General features: G+C 43.8%; 1 protein-coding gene across 3 annotated transcripts in view; it reads left to right on the forward strand.

Moving 5' to 3' along the window:
* The first annotated feature begins 3,436 nt into the window (after positions 1 to 3,436).
* CAMSAP1 (calmodulin regulated spectrin associated protein 1) overlaps positions 3,437 to 21,374 on the forward strand; it is a 170,166-nt gene continuing 152,228 nt past the window's right edge. Inside the window, exons 1-2 of one of the 3 annotated variants that reach the window (XM_033960900.1) lie at positions 3,437 to 3,985; positions 4,734 to 4,896. In XM_033960900.1, coding sequence (XP_033816791.1) covers positions 4,734 to 4,896 — 163 coding nt within the window. In that variant the 5' untranslated portion in view covers positions 3,437 to 3,985. Of the gene's footprint in view, positions 3,986 to 4,047; positions 4,114 to 4,255; positions 4,408 to 4,733; positions 4,897 to 21,374 lie in introns of those variants that run through there. The other 2 variants (XM_033960901.1, XM_033960899.1) reach the window with 2 other exon arrangements.

Genomic DNA, 21,374 nt, shown 5'->3' on the forward strand with positions numbered 1-21,374 from the left:
ATAACAATACCTTCCAATATTTTTTTTTTGCATTATCTTAAAATTACAAATATGTGTTTGTACGAGGAGGTGCTGAAAAGTTTTCAGTCCAACCAAGAAGAGAATGACATAGATATGGTTCAATCGATGATCTAAAACAATGTCAAAACATAGAATTTGATTTCTGCAAATTGGCACTTAATGAAATAAGATAACACTCTTTTCAGCTACAGTGGCAAATAACTCTCAGAATTTAGGAAGTTGGTTGGTTGGGCTGAGAACTTTTCAGCATCCCCTCATATAATGTGCTTAAACTGCAAAGTAAATACTGTACTCTAATTAGCAAACATGAAAACAGCTGAATCTCCAGCTCTTGACAAAAATTACATTTTGTTGAAACTGAGGAGCTAAACTACCAACACTATTTCTTTATAAAATTATATGCTCCTAGGCTTGAAGTGGCAGGGTTCCCACCTCCTCCCAGATCAGTTTGGTTTAGTCCTGACTGCATTAGATATTTGTAGCTCATATTTTTTTACTGACAGGTTCAGCTTGTTTCATTGATCTTGGATGAAGTAGCAACCCTATTTATTTTATTTATTTAAAACATTTATTATCTGCCTAAAAACTAGGCGGCTTATAAAAATAAGAACATCCACAATCACTAACAGACATATACAAAATTCAAAAACCATCAGTTACATAAATAAAATTAACAGATAATCTTTAAGATTGATCTAATACACAGGTCTTCCTAAATTCAATCAACCCTTACTTTCAATGAAATGCCTGGACATAAAGATATGTCTTCAATAATTTCCTGAAACTAAACACATTCTCACAAAAATACAAGTTTCCAAGAATACTATTTCATAAAATTGGAACCAGCAATAGAAAAAGATTTTGTTGTATTCAAATAATGTGCATTACCCCTTATTCTAACATCCAACAGCATATGTTTCTCAGATCTCAATGTATGCTCCGGCTTGTAAATCTGTAAATTTTCACTCAAATAACTGGGGAGTTTACCATAAATATCCTGCTGAACCAATTTCAAGATCTTATAATGAATACAAAATTGAATACCCTTCTTGATTATACCTAGCATTCTATTCGCTCTCTTAGCGGCCGCTGTGCACTGTGCCGTCAGCTTCATTGTCATGTCCACCATTACCCCCAAGTCCCTTTCTTGGGTACTCTCCTTCAATAACATCCCTCCCATCGTATAGCTGTACCTCGGGTTTCTGCTTCCCACATGTAGTACTTTACATTTCTCAACGTTGAACTTCATCTGCCATCTCGTCACCCATTCCCCTAGTTTGTTCAAGTCCCTTTGCAATTCTTCGCAGTCCTCTTTAGTCTGAGCTCCACTAAATAGTTTAGTGTCGTCCGCAAATTTTATTATCTCACACTTCATCTAGATCATTTATAAATATATTAAATAGCAGCGACCCGAGCACCAGGCTCTGCAGGACACCACTCGTGACCCTCCTCCAGTCCAAGTAGCGGCCCTTCACTCCTACCCTCTGTTTCCTACCCGCCAACCAGTTTCTGATCCATCTATGTATGTCTCCTTCCACCCCATGGTTCTTCAGTTTCCGAAGTAGGCGTTCATGGGGTATCTTGTCAAAGGCTTTTTGGAAATCTAGATATATGATGTCTATGGGGTCTCCTCTTTCCATCCGTTTGTTAATTCCTTCGAAGAAGTGCAATAAGTTTGTTAGGCATGATCTCCCCTTGGGTAAAATCAGAAAAGTAGTTCCCTATTTTTCTGAGTTGTTGCAGGTAGTAGAATAAGGAAGATAATACCCGAGATACAGTATATGGTTGGAAAGCGATAGGTTGGAGATAAGGAGTATTCCTAGGCTGTGTGCTTGGTCCTTTGAAGTTATGGTAGTTGAGACCCAGTGCAGGGAGGGACAGGCGCGGTTGCAGTATTCTTTGCAGATCCAAAGAAGTTCTGTTTTGGAGGCGTGTAGTTGTAATTTGTTGAAGGACATTCAGTTTTTGATTTTCGAGAGGAAGTTAGGAGTTTTGTGATCTGGGAGTTGTGAGTTTCTCCTAGTGGTAGATAAAGTTGGATGTCATCCGCGAAGAAGTGAATCTGTATTTGGTATTTGTGTTGTGGACTGTCAAGGACAGGACTAATATAGAAACTGAACTCTATGATCCCACAGAGGGGATCATAGAGCCCCCTGCAGAACACCGTATTTTATTGGTTTTGGTTTCAATAGCGCATCGTTGAGCAGTATGCTTTGGATTCCAATTTCAGAGAGACACGCAATAAGGAGATGATGGTCAATAGTGTCGAAAGCCAAGCTAAGGTCCAGTAAGATCAGAAGGACATCATTACCCTTATCCATGAGTTTGCAGCAGTCATCAATGATGTTGAGGACGGTTTCAGTGCTGTGGAATTTCCTGACTCCCAACTGAAAGAATGTAGTTGGTTTAGCACTGTTTTTTCCAGGATCTTGGAGACGAAGGGTAGGTTAGAGACAGGTCTAAAATTGTCGGGCACATTAAGGTCCAGTGTGGGTTTTTTCAGGATCATTCTGATGACCGCTGACTTTCAGTTTGTGGGCACTAAGCCCGTTTATAGAGAGGTGTTGATGACGGGAAGGATGGAGTCTTTCACAGCCACTAGGAGGCGTGGTGGACAGGGGTCTAGCATGGAGCCAGAAGGGTGAATAGTGTCTAGTATTTTGGTTATGTTGGTTATGGGAGACTGTTTCAAAGTGAGTTAGATTTCCAGTTGTAGTTTTAATGATCTTGTCTGAGTTATGGGGGGATGATGTCTTTAACATGGTGGAGTCGAGGTGAGACCGTATTTTGTCTACTTTGTCCACAAAGTAGTCTTAGAGCACTTCACTGTTGAGTTTGGTGTTGAGGCACTGATTGTCTCCTTCTGATAAGAGTGGGTTTTTTTGTTAGTTTAAAAATGTTTTGTGATCTATTGGGGGGGGGGGGGGGGTCTTAGGGAGTAGTATACCTTTTTAGCCTCTAAGGTGTTTTTAAAAAAATATTCTTCACACAGTTCCTTCCATTTGGACTTGTCATTGTTAAGCCTCAATTTGTACCGTTTCCTTTCTGCTTTTCTTAGTTCTTTCTCTTCATCATTGCTGAGTGCTTCTCCAAGCGCAGCTTTCGCTTTTGGTGATCAAATCAGATTGACCTTTATTTTTTTAGCAAAGGGGTAAGAACTATATGGCCCATATCTGAAGTAAAGAACCCAGTTTCCAAGGTAAAATTTATAAGGTCAGTTAGCCATGTGAGAGCTTGAGCTGAGACTCTCTCGTATAGGTAAGAAGGGATGGGATCTAAAGTTGTAGGATCTGTCTCATCGGCTCAGAGGGCCTAAATAACCCCTAAATCCAGATGTCGGGAGATTATTCCCCGTATCTGAGAGGCTTTGAATGCCTGTGCTGAGGATTTTTTTTTTTTTTTTGTTTCCCTAGGCCTGACACTGAGGACGAAGTGGGCTCTCGGGTTCACTGGCTGGGTCTTGACGGTTTCAGTCTCGGCCTGCCACTTAGAAACGGTAGTGGAAGTGAGGTGCTGAACGATCAACCCCTGTCGCCCTTTCGAATTTCCCTCCAGCCGCTCGGGGCGCGCGCCTCGCCGCCACCCGGGAGTTTTATCAGGGCGCGCGCGTGCGCAATGCGCTCCGGGGCCGCAGCCAGCGCCAGCAGGAGAGAGCGAGCGAGCAGCAACGGACGAGGGCGGTCGTGGGAGAGAGGAACGCTGCCGAGGAGCCTCTCTTCTTATCACCGTTGGCAACGAAGGAAGTGAACACCGGAGCGCCGCGGGACGCTCAACCCGGCTCTCCCCTCGTCGCTGGGCTTGCTGCGGTAGCGGCTTGTCATGTAGGCCGCGGCGCGTTGCTCACCGGAGTTGGAGTTGGCGAAGGGCCACCCGCTCTCCGCCGGACTATTTCTTCGTATGACTCTTGTTCTTCTTTTATTCATTCATTTCCCTTGTAGCGTGCGCTCCCGGCCGGCGCTGAAAGGTGGGTGGAACAGGCGCTGACAGTCCTCCCCTCCCCCTCGCTCCATCCCTCCCTCCCTCTGCCTCGCATTGTTACTGCATCTCCCGGAGCTTCCGGAGCACGAGATGGCAACCTGACTTATTTATTTGGTGTGTGTTCCTGCAAGCCTTTCGGCGCTTCTTTATGCTTTCGTCTGCTAGGATTATTTTCTTTTTTGCTTTGTTCCTTCCTTTTGGGGGAGAGAGGAGGTTGGAGAAGAAAAAGATAAAGGAATAAAATTCCGGGAAAGAAACCACACGTTACCTGGGCCTGGATCGTTTCCTTTGTAAACGATAGCATTTATGATTTCCCCCCCTCCCCCCGCCCATTCTGCAGCAATCTGTCGGAACTGTATTAATTTCTTTATTTACCCCCCTGACGATGATGATGCAGTCGGAGGGGAGGTACATTTTTTTGTTGATGTTCTGGATTTGCAGGTTGTTTTACGAGATTAAAACGCGTCTGTTCGGCAGGTGCGCCGCAGATTTTCTTCAGGTTGCTTAATTTAAGATATTTTTTTTAATGCGTAGATGTGATTCTGTTTAATCTCAGTTTAGGTATTAAAAACTATAGGCTTGCATTAAGGATGCTTGGTGAGGTGATATACCTGTCAGGTGCATAAACAAAAGATCGTTAACATTTAGGCCTGTCTTCTGAGCCGTGGTAAAGATGCAGGAGACTTGTATTTTTGTTTTGTGCGTTTATGTATAGATTCTTTTGTATTCTACAGATGGTGGATGCCGATGCTTGTGCTTCAGGAGATAACATCAGAAGAAAAATGGAGCCCCTGGCAGACGGTGCAGTTGAGATTGTCCCCTTGGAGCACTATGATTCATTTAGGGCTAAAATTGCTGCTAATCTACAGTGGATCTGTGCTAAAGCATATGGAATAGGTGAGACTTTTGCACTGCTTATATTTATTTCATTATTGTATGAGGAGATTTAAATCGGAGGCTAGTTGCATTTTCTGCTAATGCCAGCAATTAGTTAATTATTTGCAATATAGTTAATATTTTGCAAATTAACTATATTTGCAATATAGTTAATTATTTGCAATTATGCTGACGTTTTAAAGATTTTTGCCATAGTATAGGTATTGTGGCCTCTCCTTAATTTCACTAATAGAAAATTATGTGTCTAATAGTGTACCAAAATGTATTCCTAAGTAATCATCTTTGCAGAATGTTGCACATAGCTTAATGAGACCTTATAAATTGTCTTGACATTTGAATCAGTAGGTGTTGACTGTTAATAGTACACAACTATTTGATTTCTTTGAATCATCATTTTTGTTTCTCTTGAAAAAAGATGAATGATTTTATATACTCCCTGAGTATATGATAATTGCCCATCTTATCGCTTTGTGGCAGTAACAGATGTCAAATGAGGGTCTTCATTAATAAGTTATTTTCTCTCTAATCTAACTACTTTCACTTCGATTATCGATTTTTATGTGAACTAAGTTGAGCTCCTTTGGGGAGATGACATAGTATATAAATCCAATATTTAGATTAGATTAGAAACCTTTCTGAAAATGTTAAATTATAATCTGTATTTAGGAAATTTGACTGTATCAATATATTTTAATAGCAAGAACCAAAATGCACAAAAAAATGCATATTTCTAAAGGTTTGGCTTTCAGCCTCTATTCTCAAACTATAGGCTAGCTGCTTCTAGATGAGGCTAGATGGTGGATTCCCTTCATCATCTGCCTGCTGCTTCTTTTTCTTACCCAGGGCTTGGGCTGTGTCCCTTGGCACTATGCTTATGAATCTTGTCCTTAGAATGCAGTGTTCATACATATTTACTTGATAGGGAAATAGTAAGAATTGTTTTGTTTTGGTTTTATTTACTTGCACAGCTGGTTACAATAAGTAGTTCTCCATATATTTGAAGCCTGTCCTTTATGCCTTTGTTTAGTATGAGTCCCATGTTTGCATTTTTTAGGGTCTTGCAACAGTATACTGTACTTCTCTGATCGTCAGTTTAGCTTCTCTTTACTTTTCACATTTCCTGCAGTAGTTGTTATGGAAGCATTTCATTAGAAAGAAGGTGGCCTTCAAAACTGTGCAACCAATTGGTTCAGTACCTGATAACTTTTTATAGATATAGTTTCTATTTTTTTTAATTTTAGTTTTAGCTCACACCTCGTTCAGTAGTACCTCAAGATGAATTTCATTTGGGTACATTAGGTATTTCCTGTCCCAGAGAGCTAAAAGGCTGACCAAAACTGAATCCATGGCTGAAATCTGTGGCTTAGTTATGGCTGAAACTGAAAAGTCGTGCCTGATTGCCCCCCTCCACCAACAGAAAGAGGATTCCCGTAGGCTGCTGCCCTCGGCATCAGTAGGCCCTCCCCAGGCCTACCTTAACAAGCCCTAGTAGTCTAGTGGCCTTTTTGGGCAGGAAAGAACCCCAGTCTTGGCAGCCATTTCAAAGCAGTGGTGGCAACTGGCAGAGCAGTGGGCAAGAAAGAATCGGGTTCTTTTCTCTCCTCGAAGAGTCTGCTAGACCAGTGTTCTTCAACTACTGGTCCATGGACCAGTGCCGGTCCACAGAAATTTCCTGCCGGTCCACATGCATCAGGCCCAAAACAGTGTTCTTCAACCGCCGGGCCATGGTGCGATTGATGCGGCGTTATCTTCGAGCCAGCTCCCTCTTCCTAACTGATTCAGTGCACAAAGCCACGGGCAGTGGCTCCTACGGGCATCCTGCGTCTGAACCAGAAGCCTTCTCTCTGACGTTGCAACGTCAGAGGGAAGGCTTCCAGATGAGGCATGGGACGTGCAAGGTGCAATTAGCACTATTATGAGGGTGGGTTCTGGGGTGGAGATTGGGTAGAGATGGGCAGGGTCTGGCCCACGACTTAGCCCAGTGTTCTTCAACCGTCAATCCATGGACCGATGCCGGACCACAGAATAATTCTTATATTTCTAACGGTCCATAGGTGTAAAAAGGTTGAAAAACACTGTACTAGACTATCAGGGCCTTGTTAAGGCTGGCCTGGAGAGGGCCTACTGATGCTCAATGGTTTGTTGTTCTTTTTTTTTTTTTTTGGGGGGGGGGGGAGGAGGCGGCAGAGTTTTAGTTTCAGCCAAAAATACCCTGGCATTTTTAAGCCAAAACCCAAACTCAGATTGCAGCTCTGTTTTGATGCCAAAACCAAAATTGTCAGCCTCTAGTTCACAATCTAAGCTTGTATCTGAAGCAATGAAGGGTTAATTGACATAAGGAGCAGCAGGGGATTTCAGCTGTACTTCTCTGGTTGTTGGCCCAGTGCTCCAACCACCAAGCTGCTCATCCATCCCTTATATTGCAGCTAATTAGTTTTTAAGGGCAGAAAAAATTGGTGTTTATCTATGTTGTCATACTTTAGGTACTATTGATGGGTACCTTTTCCAGTGACATCAAAACTTGTATGTCACTCATTCATCAGTGCAGGAAAGGTATAAAATTTGAGTGGAAGGTACAGTAAAGCAAGGGGAGGGGTGAGAGGATACTAGGAGGAAGTAACATTTTCCCATCTTCTCATCTTGAATAGTATTGAATTTTAATTATCAAAACTTTTGCTGTGTGTTTAGGACATGCATACAGCTTTTTCTGTGTGGTTTACATATTTGGGTGGGTACTTATTTTGTACCTGGGGCAATGAAGTGTTAAGTGATAGAGAATGACACGGGGGCTGTTACCCGTGGGTAACCCGCCAAAACGGTGGGGGGGAAAAAGTGCTTGGTACGGGGACAAGGCCATCCACCACCCTGTGGAGCGGTGAATGGCCTTTTCTCCGCAGTTAAGGGAGGGACTGCGCGCGGTCACCTCCCTCCTTCCTACCTACTGGCTGCATCTATCTCCTTCCCTCCCCCTTACCTTCGTGGCGTGTTTTAACTTTACAGAGTAATTTGTTCAAGCCGCCGGAGCCTACCTGAAGTCGCTTGCGTCTCTGGGCGGAACCTTCTCCTCTGACTCAACCAGAAGTTGCGTCAGAGGAGAAGCTTCCACCCAGAGACGCACACGACTTCAGTTAGGCTCCGGCGGCTTGAACAAGTTAATCTGTAAAGTTAAAACACGCCACGAAGGTAAGGGGGAGGGAGATGCTTGGACCGCGCGAGGAGTTCTGAAGGGCGATGGAAAGGAACAGACACTGAAGGGGGGTTGTGAGAAGGAAGGGTGGTGGTGGAAAGGAACAGATGCTGAAGGGGGTGGAGAGGAACAGACACTGATGGGAAATGGGGATAAGAGAGTGGGGAGAAGACGCTGGAAGGGAAGAAGACAGAGATTACAGACCATAGGGAGAGCAGAGGTAAGAAGATGGGTGTCAGACCAGTTGGGGGGGGGCGATGGAGGGAGAGATGGAAGGGAGAGGCACAGTAACAGAGCAAATGGAAGATGCAGAGAGAAGGCAGACAGTGGGATGGAAGGAATTGAATGAGAAGATGAGGAAAGCAGAAACCGGACAACAAAGGTAGAAAAAAAATTCTATTTCTTTTCTTCTTTTTTTTGCTTTATGATAAAGTAGTATATTAGTTGTGTTGATAAAAATTTATAAACAAAGCCCTGCCAGCTGAACATCACTTTCTCTAGTTCAGCAGCCAGAACCTTGATTTATAAGGAAGGCATACGCTAAATATTGCAGTACTGAGGCTTGTATGGATGCTGCATGGATGGGGGCAGGGATGGGGACTGGTCATGGGGACGGGGCGGTGACAGAGTCATAAGGAGCTACAGTGGGAATCAAACCCACAACCTCCGGGTAATGAGGCAGCTGCTCTAACCACTAGGCTACTCTTTTACTCTAATGCTTGGGCTAAGGGGATGCAAGGTAGCAACACATATATGTATAGTGCATTGCTCCTTGAGATTAGAGAGTTGCATGAGGACAGAAATTTCACCTATTCTCAATGGAATCTAACCCTTACCCCCCTCTACCCTCTAAGATATTCCATCCTCACCTGTATCACTATTATGGTGTTTCCCTGAAAATAAGACTGTGTCTTATATTAATTTTGTGCCCAAAAAATGCACTAGGGCTTATTTTCGGGGTAGGTCTTATTTTTTTCATGTACATGATCATCTCTCCCTTCATCTTCACCCCAATTCTTCTTCTTTCCTTTCTCTCCACCACAAGAGCATCATCTTTCCTCCCCTCGAACCCTTCCCCTTGTGCCTTTGCTCTGTAGCATCTTTCCATCCCTCCCATCCCCCTGTGCAGCAGAACCCTTGCTCTGTGCACAACATCTTTCTATCCCTCCTTCCCATCCCTCGTGCAGCAGAACCCTTGCACAGCATCTTTATATCCCTCCCTTCCATGCAGCAGAACCCTTGAGCAGCCCCCGCCGCACAGCCGAACCCCCACTGACCCTCCCATCCTTCCATCTCTCTCTCCCATATGAACCCCGCCAACAGCGAGACCTACATACCTCCCTCCAAAGAGCAGCGTCGGCAGCACTCTAAACAGGCTGCTTTGCGGCCTTCTCCCGCTGGGGCCTTCCGTGTGCTGCATTACTGATGACATCATCAATGATGCAGCAGAGGGAATGCCCTGGCTGGAGAAGGCCACGAAGCAGCCTGTTTAAAGTGCTGCTGATGCTACTGTTTGTAGGTCTCATCATGGTCAGAGGGTCGACGGGGTTCAGACGGGAGGGAGAGATGGAAAAATGAGAGGGTCAGCGGGGGGTTCAGCTAAGCGGTGGGAGCAGGGGGAAGTGCTGCTGCCGGTGAATCCAGGGACATTCGGGTTAGGCTTCCGGGAACTAGGGCTTATTTTTGGGGTAGGGCTTATATTAAGTCCTACTCCGAAAATCGGGGTAGGGCTTATTTTTGGGGAAACACAGTATTTTACTTGCTTGCAGCCCTCTGTTTTCCTCCCAACCTCAATAGCCTCCTGTGTTGGGTTTTTTTGTTGGGGGGATGGTATCAGTAGTTTTCTGTCCAGTCTCAGGTGGGTAAGGTTTTTGGTGTTTCCATAATGGAATATATGGTGGTGTCCATAAATCTTGCATTGCCTGTGCAAATTACCACTTTTTGATATAAATTGTAATTTACATTTATAGCTTGAGGAACTATATGCTAATTTTTATATATAATTTTGTGGCAAGTATCATCCTGCATTCATTTACGTCGCCATTTTACACTGTTTGGGTAGACTTATAGATACTGTAACTATATGATATTGATGGCAATTACAGGATTCTGTCAAATATAAGATACTGGTATATTAGGCCAGAGTTTTTATTGGCCTAAAATACCAGTGCCTAACTCATTCCACACCCAAACTCTTCCCCTTGCCATGCCTACTTTTTGGGTAGGTGCCAGTGTAGCTCACATCGCACCAACTAAAAATTAAATTTTAATTGGTTCATAATTAGCGCTATTCCATTAACAGCATTGAATGAACCAATTAAATTTAGAGGCTTAGAGGCATCTTTTATAGAATCAGGGACTTAGTGTGTCTGACCGATCACATTTAGACTTTAGCCTTGACATGGGAACTATAAATTTCCTGTGTTATCGAATGCTGGCATGTTTCATATTTGTTGGCCAGCATATCAAAAGTCTTCATATCCAACTTTTCAACTTTCAGTACTTGTTACACAGGGTGGATTTGATTTAAATGAAATAAACTTATATCACTAGTCAGAAAGGCTTGATTTAAATCATGGTTTTCTACAGAAAGATTTTTGCTGTAAAAAAGCATGTTATCTCTGCAGACACAAATTCAGTTTTGAGAAATGCAAAACCAAGCATTTTAATAATATCTTCTTGATAGAAAAACTGCCCATGACATTATGAATGGCTTAATGGAATTCATTTACCCCCCCAAATTGCATGAATATACAGCCTCATGCTACATAATTAAAAACTAATCCTTATTTCATGATGAATAACTTTTGGACTATAATGTATCTTAAATAGAAAAACTATGGATTTTTTCCTTAGATAAACATTTTATTTAAAACAATCCTATTTAAATAAAAAAAAAAAAAATCAATTTTTTATATATATATATATATATATATATATTTTTTTTTTAAATCGTTGATTTTTTTATCTACCTTGTTTCAGGAGAACTGTATCAGAGTAGTTGTTGTTTATGATAGCTAAGAAGAAAAAAAAAAAATTTAAATTGAATCAGGTTGGGCAGACTGGATGGACCATTCGGGTCTTTATCTGCCGTCATCTACTATGTTACTATGTTACTATGAGGAGGGTTATTTGAGAAGAGATTGCTTTGAGTAAGGTGCATTCAGAATACCATGATTTGAGTACCACAGAAGACAGTGGAGATTGGAGATTTTAAGGACAGGTACTGCTGAGGGTAACAAAGGAAGATGACCATAGATCTGGCAGGATTGTGTTTTGAGAAGGGCTTTAGTGAATAAGCATTTTAGCTGTTAAGAGAATGGGAATGGGACTTGTATACCACCTTTTTGTGGTTACATATTCAAAGTGGTTTATATACAGGTACTTATTTTGTACCTGGGGCAATGGAGGATTAATGCTGGCTTTCACAAAGCTGCGGTAAATGTTTCTACCCTAGGCTGATAAAGTAAATTCTCCAATGCTCATAGAATTCCTATGAGCGTCGGAGCATTTACCTTGTTGGCCCATAGTAGAAACCTCTACCGCAACTTTGTAAAAGGGGGTCTAAGTGATTTGTCCAGGATCACAAGGAACAGTGCTGGGATTTAATCCTACATCCCCTGTGTGCAGAGGCAGAAACCAGGGGAGGTGGGGACTGAAAAATGTTTTGTTACAGTGAATTTGTGCACTGTATAAAGAAGATGCCTAGGCCAGGAAGAAACTATACTATTACAGACAGTTGAACAAAGAAAATGATGATTGGCTTGGGCTATGAAATTTTTAAAATGAAGCAAGGAAATTATACTTTTGTCAGTGAACAAGACTTTCTCCCATGTTTTGTATTTTGGGAAATCGGGTGAAAATACATGTAAGATGATTTCCAGGGAAGGAATTCAAATCAGTGTCTTGACATGTTGGTGAAGTATCTCACAAAAGTGATGATCTGAGGTTGTATGTCAGGTGATATATTGAAGATGGGATAGTGATTGCAAAGAAATATGTTGAAATCCTACAGAAATGTATGTTGCCATCAGCTCAATGTTTGTTCTCTTGTGATTTACACCTTCTGCGATGACAATGACAAGGAATGGAAGATAAACAAGATGGCAACAATTGACTGGCCCGCTCAGTCCCCAGATCCCAATCCTGTTGAGAATCTGTGGTACAAGGTGTCAGTAGAAATATTCAAATGATGGCCAACAGCAGGAGTGTGAACTCATAGTCGCTGACTGCAGCCTGGACTAGGATTACCATGTTAAGCTTGTCTGCTCCATTCCAGAGCGATGTCAACTTGTCTGCAAGAATAAAGGCTGGCCATTCAAGTATTGACTACAATAAATAAAGCAGAAGCAGTTCTTTTTCAGGGTTCAGTATAAAATCAAGAACAAAACTTATATAGGTATTAAAAAATATAGTGGTTTCAATAAGGCAAATCTATCAATGCAGCTGATAAACAATAATGTGGAAATTCAAAATAGTAGCCAGTAATATGTTTCGTGCTTATAATTAGGGTTATAGATGTGCCAACAGTAGTGTGTATATTGCAAGTGATAGTATATAATATCCCAGGATGAAAATTAGAACAGATCAAAACATAATATACTCAGCTTCAAAATTTGTTTTAACCTGCAAAATATCAGTTTTGGTCAAGTGAACAACACTGTACATGAACAAATTATGTACAGTAGAACCAGTACATGCATATTTTTTGCAAGTATTTTAAAAATCTGACTGGCCAGATGTAGTCCGAGGACTGGCTTGAAAACCACCAGAACAGAGTAATGGGCTAGGTCAGGGGTAGGCAATTCCGGTCCTCGAGAGCCAGAGCCAGGTCAGGTTTTCAGGATATCTACAGTGAATATGTATGAGATGGATTTGCATGCACTGCCTCCTTGAGATGCAAATCAATCTCATGCATATTTATTGTGGATATCCTGAAAACCTGACCTTACTCTGGCTCTCAAGGACCGGAATTGCCTACCCCTGGGCTAGGAACTGGGGAAACTAAGTTTTATATTTGCTTTGCTTGATGATGCTTTTTGTAACCTTAGACAAATCAGTACCTGAGACGACAAGGGAGATATGAAGTACTACATAGTGGTGATAACAGACTTCTCTTTTAGGAGGGACTTGCCAAATAGGGTCTGATTCTGTATAGGATGCCTACATAGGCGCCATGGGGTGCTCTAATCAAGAATGCCTAGTGATGTCTAACTTCAGAAGCTGTGCACAACTTTTTTTTCTTAACTGGCATGGTAAATGACTGTGCCAGTTTTCAGCCAATCAAAAAAAAAATTTAATAATTGAGTTTGGCACTGAATTCTTAGGATGCCTAAGTCATAGAAACATAGAAAATGATGGCAGAAAAGGGCCACGGTCCATCTAGTCTGCCCACACTTGTGACCCACACCCTAACTTCCTCCATGAAGAGATTCCACATGCCAATCCCATCTTTTCTTAAAATCTGGCACGCTGCTGGCCTCGATTACCTGTAGTGGAAGATTATTTCAGCGGTCATCCACCCTTTCAGTGAAGAAATATTTTCTGGTGTCGCCATGAAATTTCCCACCCCTGATTTTCAGTGGATGCCCTCTTGTTGCCGTGGGTCCTTTTAGAAAGAAGATGTCTTCTTCCACCTCGATATGGCCCGTGATATATTTGAACGTCTCGATCATGTCTCCCCTTTCTCTGCGTTCCTCTAGTGAGTAAAGCTGTAACTTACCCAGCCGTTCCTCATACGGGAGATCCTTGAGTGGCCATTCGCTGAACTGACTCAATTCTCTGCACATCCTTTTGGTAATGTGGTCTCCAGAATTGTACACAGTATTCCAGATGGGGTCTCACCATGGATCTCTGTACAACGGCATTATGACCTCGGGCTTACGGCTGATGAAACTTGTACTGATACAACCCATGATTTGTCTAGCCTTGGATGAAGCTTTCTCCACTTGATTGGCAGTCTTCATGTCTTCGTTAATGATCACTCCCAAGTCTCGTTCTGCTACAGTCCTTGCTAGGATCTCACCATTTAGGGTGTAAGTCCTGCATGGATTTTTGCTGCCTAGGTGCATGACCTTGCATTTTTTGGCATTGAAACTTAGTTGCCAAGTCTTTGACCAATGCTCCAGTAGGAGTAGGTCATGCTCTTGGACGCCTAACAATGCCTGTCTGAAAAGTAGGCATGGTTAGGGGCAGAGAATGGGCATGGTTGACTTAGGCATTGCTAGGCATCCGAGTTAGTTGCCGGTAAATTATGCCAAGTAAAATATTACCTAATATACTGGCGCTTACCTCCAGGACGCATAGGTGTGCTTAGCGAGATTCTATAAGTGGCACCTAGTGGTTGATAACTGCGCTGAATGGCACTGTTTATAGAATCTGGCCCATAATCTAAAATAATAATCCTCTAAGCACGCATGCGCACTTAGGAAGATGTGGGGACCTGACATGTGCTGTGTCCATCCGTGGCGGCGGCTTAGGCGCATGCACCACAGCACAGCCAGCGAATCCCCCCTCCCGCCCTCACTCACCGCCAAAACCTTCCCGCAGCCCCCTTCCCAGCCGCCGCGTTTAAATTCATAGACAAGCGCTACCGCTGGCCTCGCCGTCTTCTGTCCACTGCGGCCCGCCCTCTCTGACTACTTCCTGTTTCCGCTAGGGTTGGCCGCAGTGGATAGAAGACACCGAAGACAGCGGTAGTGCGGCGCAGCGCTTTTCTGTAAATTTAAACGCGGCGGCTGGGAAGGAGGCTGCGGGAAATGCTGCTGCTGCTGCACAGGGAAGTGTGTGTGTGTGTGGGGGGGGGAAATGCTGCTTCTACACAGGGAAGGGTGGGAAATGCTGCTGCTGCTGCACAGGGAAGTGTGTGTGTGTGTGTGGAGAAATGCTGCTTCTGCACAGGGAAGGGTGGGAAATGCTACTGCTGCACAGGGAAGTGTGTGTGTGGGGGGAAATGCTGCTTCTGCACAGGGAAGGCCAGGAAATGCTACTTCTGCACAGGGAAGGCCAGGAAATGCTGCTGCTGCACAGGGAAGGCCAGGAAATGCTGCTGCTGCACAGGGAAGGGTGGGAAATGCTTCTGCTGCACAGGGAAGGGTGAGAAATGCTGCTGCTGCACAAGGAAGTGTGTATGGGGGGGAGGAAATGCTGCTACTGCACAGGAAAGGCCGGGAAATGCTGCTGCTGCACAGGGAAGTGTGTATGTGTGTGTGGGGGGAAATGCTGCTGCACAGGGAAGGGTGGGAAATGCTGCTTCTGCACAGGGAAGGGTGGGAAATGCTGCTGCTGCACAGGGAAGTGTGTGTGTGTGGGGGGGAAATGCTGTTTTAGCACAGGGAAGGGTGGGAAATGCTGCTGCTGCACAGGGAAGTGTGTATGAGGGGGGGGGATGCTGCTTCTGCACAGGGAAGGCCGGGAAATGCTGCTGCTGCTGCACAGGGAAGTGTGTGTACGTGTGTGGGGAAATGCTGCTGCAGCACAGGGAAGGGTGGGAAATGCTGCTGCTGCATAGGGAAGTGTGTGTGTAGGTGGGAAATGCTGCTTCTGCACAGGGAAGGGTGGGAAATGCTGCTGCTGCACAGGGAAGTGTGTGTGTGGGGGGGAAATGCTGCTTCTGCACAGGGAAGGCTGGGAAATGCTGCTGCACAATGAAGTGTGTGTGTGTGGGGGGAAATGCTGCTGCTGCACAGGGAAGTGTGTGTGTGTGTGGGGAAATGCTGCTTCTGCACAGGGAAGGGTGGGAAATGCTGCTGCTGCACAGGGAAGTGTGTGTGTGTGTGGGAAATGCTGCTTCTGCACAGGGAAGGCCTGGAAATGCTGCTGCTGCACAGGGAAGGGTGTGAAATGCTGCTTCTGCACAGGGAAGTGTGTGTGTGTGGGGGAGAAATGCTGCTTCTACACAGGGAAGGGTGGGAGGGAAATGCTGCTGCACAGGAAAGTGGAGAGGGAAAGGGGGCCTGGGAGCAATCTTGGATTGCTTTGTGGGAGGGGAGACAGAAGGGGGCCATGGAGAGACAGAAAGACAGGCAGGCAGGCAGCGCATTAGAACAAAAGACAGACACACAGAAAGACAGCGAGCAGGGAGAGAGACAGAAAGAAAGAAGGACAGACAGCGAGAGGGACAAAGAAAGAAAGGAAGAGAGAGACAGGGGCAGGGAGAGACACAGAAAGAAAGATGGGCAGACAGCGGGAGGGAGAAAGAAAGAAAGGAAGAGAGAGACAGGGGCAGGGAGAGACACAGAAAGAAAGAAAGACAGACAGACAGACAGACATATATTCTAGCACCCGTTAATGTAAAGGGCTTAAACACTAGTGTTATATAATTAAGTAATTTGTAGGTGATAAAATGAGTTAAGCCACAAGCATGCAATCTACTGGGTCATTTTAGTATAAATAAATCTGCACATGACAGAAAGTTTGGATCTGAAGTTTCTTAGCTATAATTATGGAATACTGTATTTTTGTTCTCTTGTTCTAATGTACAGTAAACTCCCACGACTTCACGGTTTGCGAATCACAGACTCAGTAATTTGCAGTATTTTCCAACCGCCTCTTCCTGGTACTAAAGTCAGGCTACACCAATCAGGAGCTGCTTTGACACGCCAGATAGCATGTCAAAATAGCTCCTGATTGGTGTAGCCTGACTTTAGTACCAGGAAGAGGCGGTCGGAAAATACTGAGCACCTGTCAGCGTCCCAGCTGCCCTCTCATGCTTTCGTACAGCTCCTAAACCGTATTTGTGAATTTTGGGGGAGAACTATACTTATAAGTGATTTTAGCCCAAAATTTCATTTTGTTCAGACTGTACAAATGTACTTTATGGTGGGAAGTGTTTCAATTTTAAGGTCCCTTTTTATCAGACTTCTGTAGTGCTGTTTCCACCGGAAATACTCTGACACTCATTCTGCTTATGTGAAATGTGGGATTGTGGTTCACATAAACAGCCAGGTCTAAGCTGGCACAGGAGGAGGAGGTGGTGTCCCATTCTGCAGCAGTTCATTTCCTCCTCTTGCTGCACCATCTTAGCCCTGGAGGGGAAGAGAGAGGAACAGAGCCACTGCTGCCTGTGTCTACACAGAACTCTGTGCAGATTTGGGAATTCTACCCAAATTCTGTGCTGTACAATTACACAGCATTCTGCTAGGAGTATCGCATGGTATTCTTCAGTTATAGTAGTTGTTCTCCTTTCTTCTCCCATTTCCACAGCTGAGGAACCCTACTGTTCATTGTCCTATTATATCTATTTCTATTTTGTTAGAAAAAGGTTAGAGAAAGATCTCTCTACTCTTGCATCCCTGTACCTTGTGAAGTGTGTTTTTTTTTCTTTGAGCAACTTTTCAAAGATTCAACAACTGTAATTAGAAATAAATTACAGTGCCTAAAATGCATTTAGGTAGGGCAGTGCCAGTTGATCAAGTTTTGCAAGTACAATAGTTGCTCATTTAAAATGCCGAAATAAATGTTACCCTTTTTTCCATCCCAAAATATGATAGAATCTCGCCAAGGCGGGAAGAAGCTTACTCTAGTACATTTTGAAGAATTTTTAAAGCTCTAAAGCAGGGATCTCAAAGTCCCTCCTTGAGGGCCTCAATCCAGTCGGGTTTCCAGGATTTCCCCAATGAATATGCATTGAAAGCAGTGCATGCACATAGATCTCATGCATATTCATTGGGGAAATCCTGAAAACCCGACTGGATTGCGACCCTCAAGGAGGGACTTTGAGACCCCTGCAAGTTGTACAACTTCATAAGCTTTTTTTGCTTTGTTTTGTTTAAGGCTTAAATGCAATGCTACTCAAAATTCCATGTCAAAATTTGAATATTAGAGAAGACCTTGAAATATTTGACAGCTGAATTGAGTTGCGTAATGATGAAATATTTTTGAACGGATGAGCAATACTGAATTACATGTATGTTAAAGCAAATTATATATGTTTGTGAATGACAAGAATTTATGTGGATCCTTAAAAATAAAGGATTATTTACTGTTATCAAACACTAAAGTGCATTATCTATCACAGAATCCATTTTATGCAGTGGACCCTGCAATATATAATGCATACTAACAACATTAAGTCAAAAGGTCTTTAATATTAACAGTTCACAATGTAAATTGACTTGACGAGGCCATGTTTTGCTAAAGGATGTGCCTGTGTCAGGAATCTTAGCAACGCTGGTCAGGCTGAGACAAATGGTAATGGAGCTGTTATCATTTCTCTCAGCCCGACCAGTGTTGCTAAGACTCCTGCCACAGGCATATGTTTTGCCAAAACACGGCTGTGTCAAACCAGTTTGCATCATGAACTACTGTTGATATTGAAGACCTTTTGACCGTCATTGGATGTCTTTTGGACTTATTCTTACAGTCTTTTGTTTGATCGGTCACTGGTGTGGAGCACCTCATCCTTTTTTTTTCTTTTTCTTTCCACTGCTGACTTTAGCTTGTCTTCAAAACTATGGCATAAGGTGCAGCTTCTTTAATGCTCTAGTTTGTTTTTGAATTAATTAAAATAATATACCACAGGTTGCATCAATGATTCAGCTTAAAGGTTTAAAAACAAAAGAGAAGGGAAGGTAGGAAAAGGAAAAAACTACTTGTCCTACTTTATCCATTTACCCATCCCATTAAGACTGTTCAGGAAAGAAGGTTTGAATAAAAAGCCAAGTTTTTTAAACTGTTATTTATTTACCATATTTTTTGCTCTGTAAGACGCACCCGACCATAAGACGCACCCACCTGTAGAGGAGGAAAACCCAAGGAAAAAATTCCCACCTCCTTGCCCTGTACCCCCTCTAGTAGTCTAGTGGTAGGCCGGGACATGGTCTTATAGGGTGAAAAATTCATAGGCAGCCTCCATGGTACCTTTTAAAAAAATCTGTTCTTGAAGACCAAGCATCTGAGGGAGAGCAAAAATGCACTTTTCGTTGTGCCCCACCTCATCCACTTCTCTACTCTCGCAGAAATAACCTAAAGCTCAGGACTCTTCACCCCCTTCTTTTTCCTTCCTGCCTCTCCTTCCCTTCACCCGTCGCCCTTCCTCATTCTCCAGGGTGATGCCACATGAGCCTCTCCAAAGCAACAACATCGCGGTGGCCCTTTTATTAAACCGTGCTAGCGGTGTGTAGCACCGGGAGCCGCGCCGAATGCTGCGCGCTGCTCCTGACGCTCATAGGAACTTTATGAGCATTGGGCGCAGCGCGGCTCCCGGTGTTACAAACCGCTAGTGCGATTTAATAAAAGGGGGCCTAAAAGCTGAACCTCTGCCCTATCAGCAGCAATAGCTAGTCTAGCAGGACTGAGCCCTCATCACCCAGCGGTGACTGAGTGAGGACGGCTGCCTGATGCTCCCTGTTAACAATTTACCTCATTGGGGGATTTCTCCTGCCGGCAGCACTCCCACACTCCAGACGTACAACCAGAGCCAGCGGCTACAGCTGCGACAGCAGCCCCTTCACCGCAGCCTAACTTGGGCGGGGTAGAAACATGAAATGTGTCGTGGGGTGGGATAGAAACACAAAATGTGTTGCAGCTAATCAGAAAAAGCAAGCCGGCAAGTGCAGTTGGGTGATTGTCAGCCGCTTGCCTACTGGGAGTTTTAGTATAGATACTGCAATGTTCCGGCCTACAGTTTTTCAAAAGGCTGAGGGCTGGAGAGTTTTGCTGCATGAAGTTGAGGGGTTGTTTAAAAAAGATAGTCTCTGGGCAAAACAGCAAAAATATTGTAATACATAGTAACTTGGGATGAATTTGTCACTTTCTTTGCACACAACTTACTTATGAGGGCAATACTCTGTATCTCCCCCCCCTTCCTTTTTACAAAGCTGCAATAGAGGTTTCCGCTGTGGCCCGGAGCGCTAAATACTCTGATGCTGCTTTGACGCTCATATAATTCCTATGAGCATTGAAACATTTAGCGCTCTGGGCTGTGGTAGAAACCTCTATCGCAGCTTAGTAAAAGAAGGGCCTATATTAACTGGTTGATGCAAAGTAGAGAATGACACGGGGACAAATTTTTCCCCGTCCCCACAGGAACTCATTTTATCCCAGGACAAGCAGGCAGCATAAGCAGGCTGCTAAGCAAGATGGAATCGATGGGGTTAGGAGAGACACTAACTGCATGGGTCAATGATTGGCTGAGTGGCAGACTTCAGAGGGTGGTGGTTAATGGTACCCTCTCTAAAACATCGGAGGTGAACAGTGGAGTGCCGCAGGACTCGGTCCTGGGTCCACTCCTTTTCAACATATTCATAGGGGATCTGATTCAAGGGCTTCAAGATAAAATAACACTATTCGCCGATGACGCCAAACTATGTAATATAGTAAGTGAATGCAGTTTACAGAATTATATGGCGCAGGACCTGCTTACATTGGAAAGTTGGTCCTCAACCTGGCAGCTAGGCTTCAATGCTAAGAAATGTAAGGTCATGCACCTCGGAAGCGGAAATCCATGCAGGACGTACTTCTTGAACGGAGAAACTTTAACTAGGACTTCAGCAGAACGAGATTTAGGAGTAATCATCAGTGCAGACATGAAAACTGCCAATCAAGTGGAGACGGCTTCATCTAAGGCAAGGCAGATATTGGGTTGTATCAATAGAAGTTTCGTCAGCCGAAAGCCTGAAGTCATAATGCCGTTGTACAGGGCCATGGTGAGACCTCATCTGGAGTACTGTGTGCAATTCTGGAGGCCACATTACAGTAAAGATGTGCGCAGAATTGAATCGGTTCAACAGATGGCCACCAGGATGATCTCGGGGCTCAAGGGTCTCTCGTACGAAGAGAGACTGAACAAATTGCAGCTCTACACTCTTGAGGAACGTAGGAAGAGGGGAGACATGATCGAAACATTTAAGTACCTCACGGGACGTGTCGAAGTGGAAGATGATATTTTCTTTCTCAAGGGACCCTCGGCCACAAGAGGGCACCCGCTCAAACTCAGGGGCGGAAAATTTCATGGCGACACCAGAAAGTATTTCTTCACAGAGAGAGTGGTTGATCATTGGAACAAGCTTCCAGTGCAGGTCATCGAGGCAGACAGCGTACCAGACTTTAAGAATAAATGGGATACCCATGTGGGATCCCTACGAGGGTCAAGATAAGGAAATTGGGTCATTAGGGCATAGACAGGGGGTGGGTAAGCAGAGTGGGCAGACTTGATGGGCTGTAACCCTTTTCTGCCGTCATCTTCTATGTTTCTATGTAATCTCTTTATAGTGCATCAGGTTGCCATTAATTGAAAGTTAATTCATGCTCTGTTTTTGTTTTGAGGAGTTTTCAAAATGAATAAAATTAT

Source organism: Geotrypetes seraphini, chromosome 10 (genome assembly GCF_902459505.1).
Source record: "Geotrypetes seraphini chromosome 10, aGeoSer1.1, whole genome shotgun sequence".
Classification (NCBI taxonomy): domain Eukaryota; kingdom Metazoa; phylum Chordata; class Amphibia; order Gymnophiona; family Dermophiidae; genus Geotrypetes; species Geotrypetes seraphini.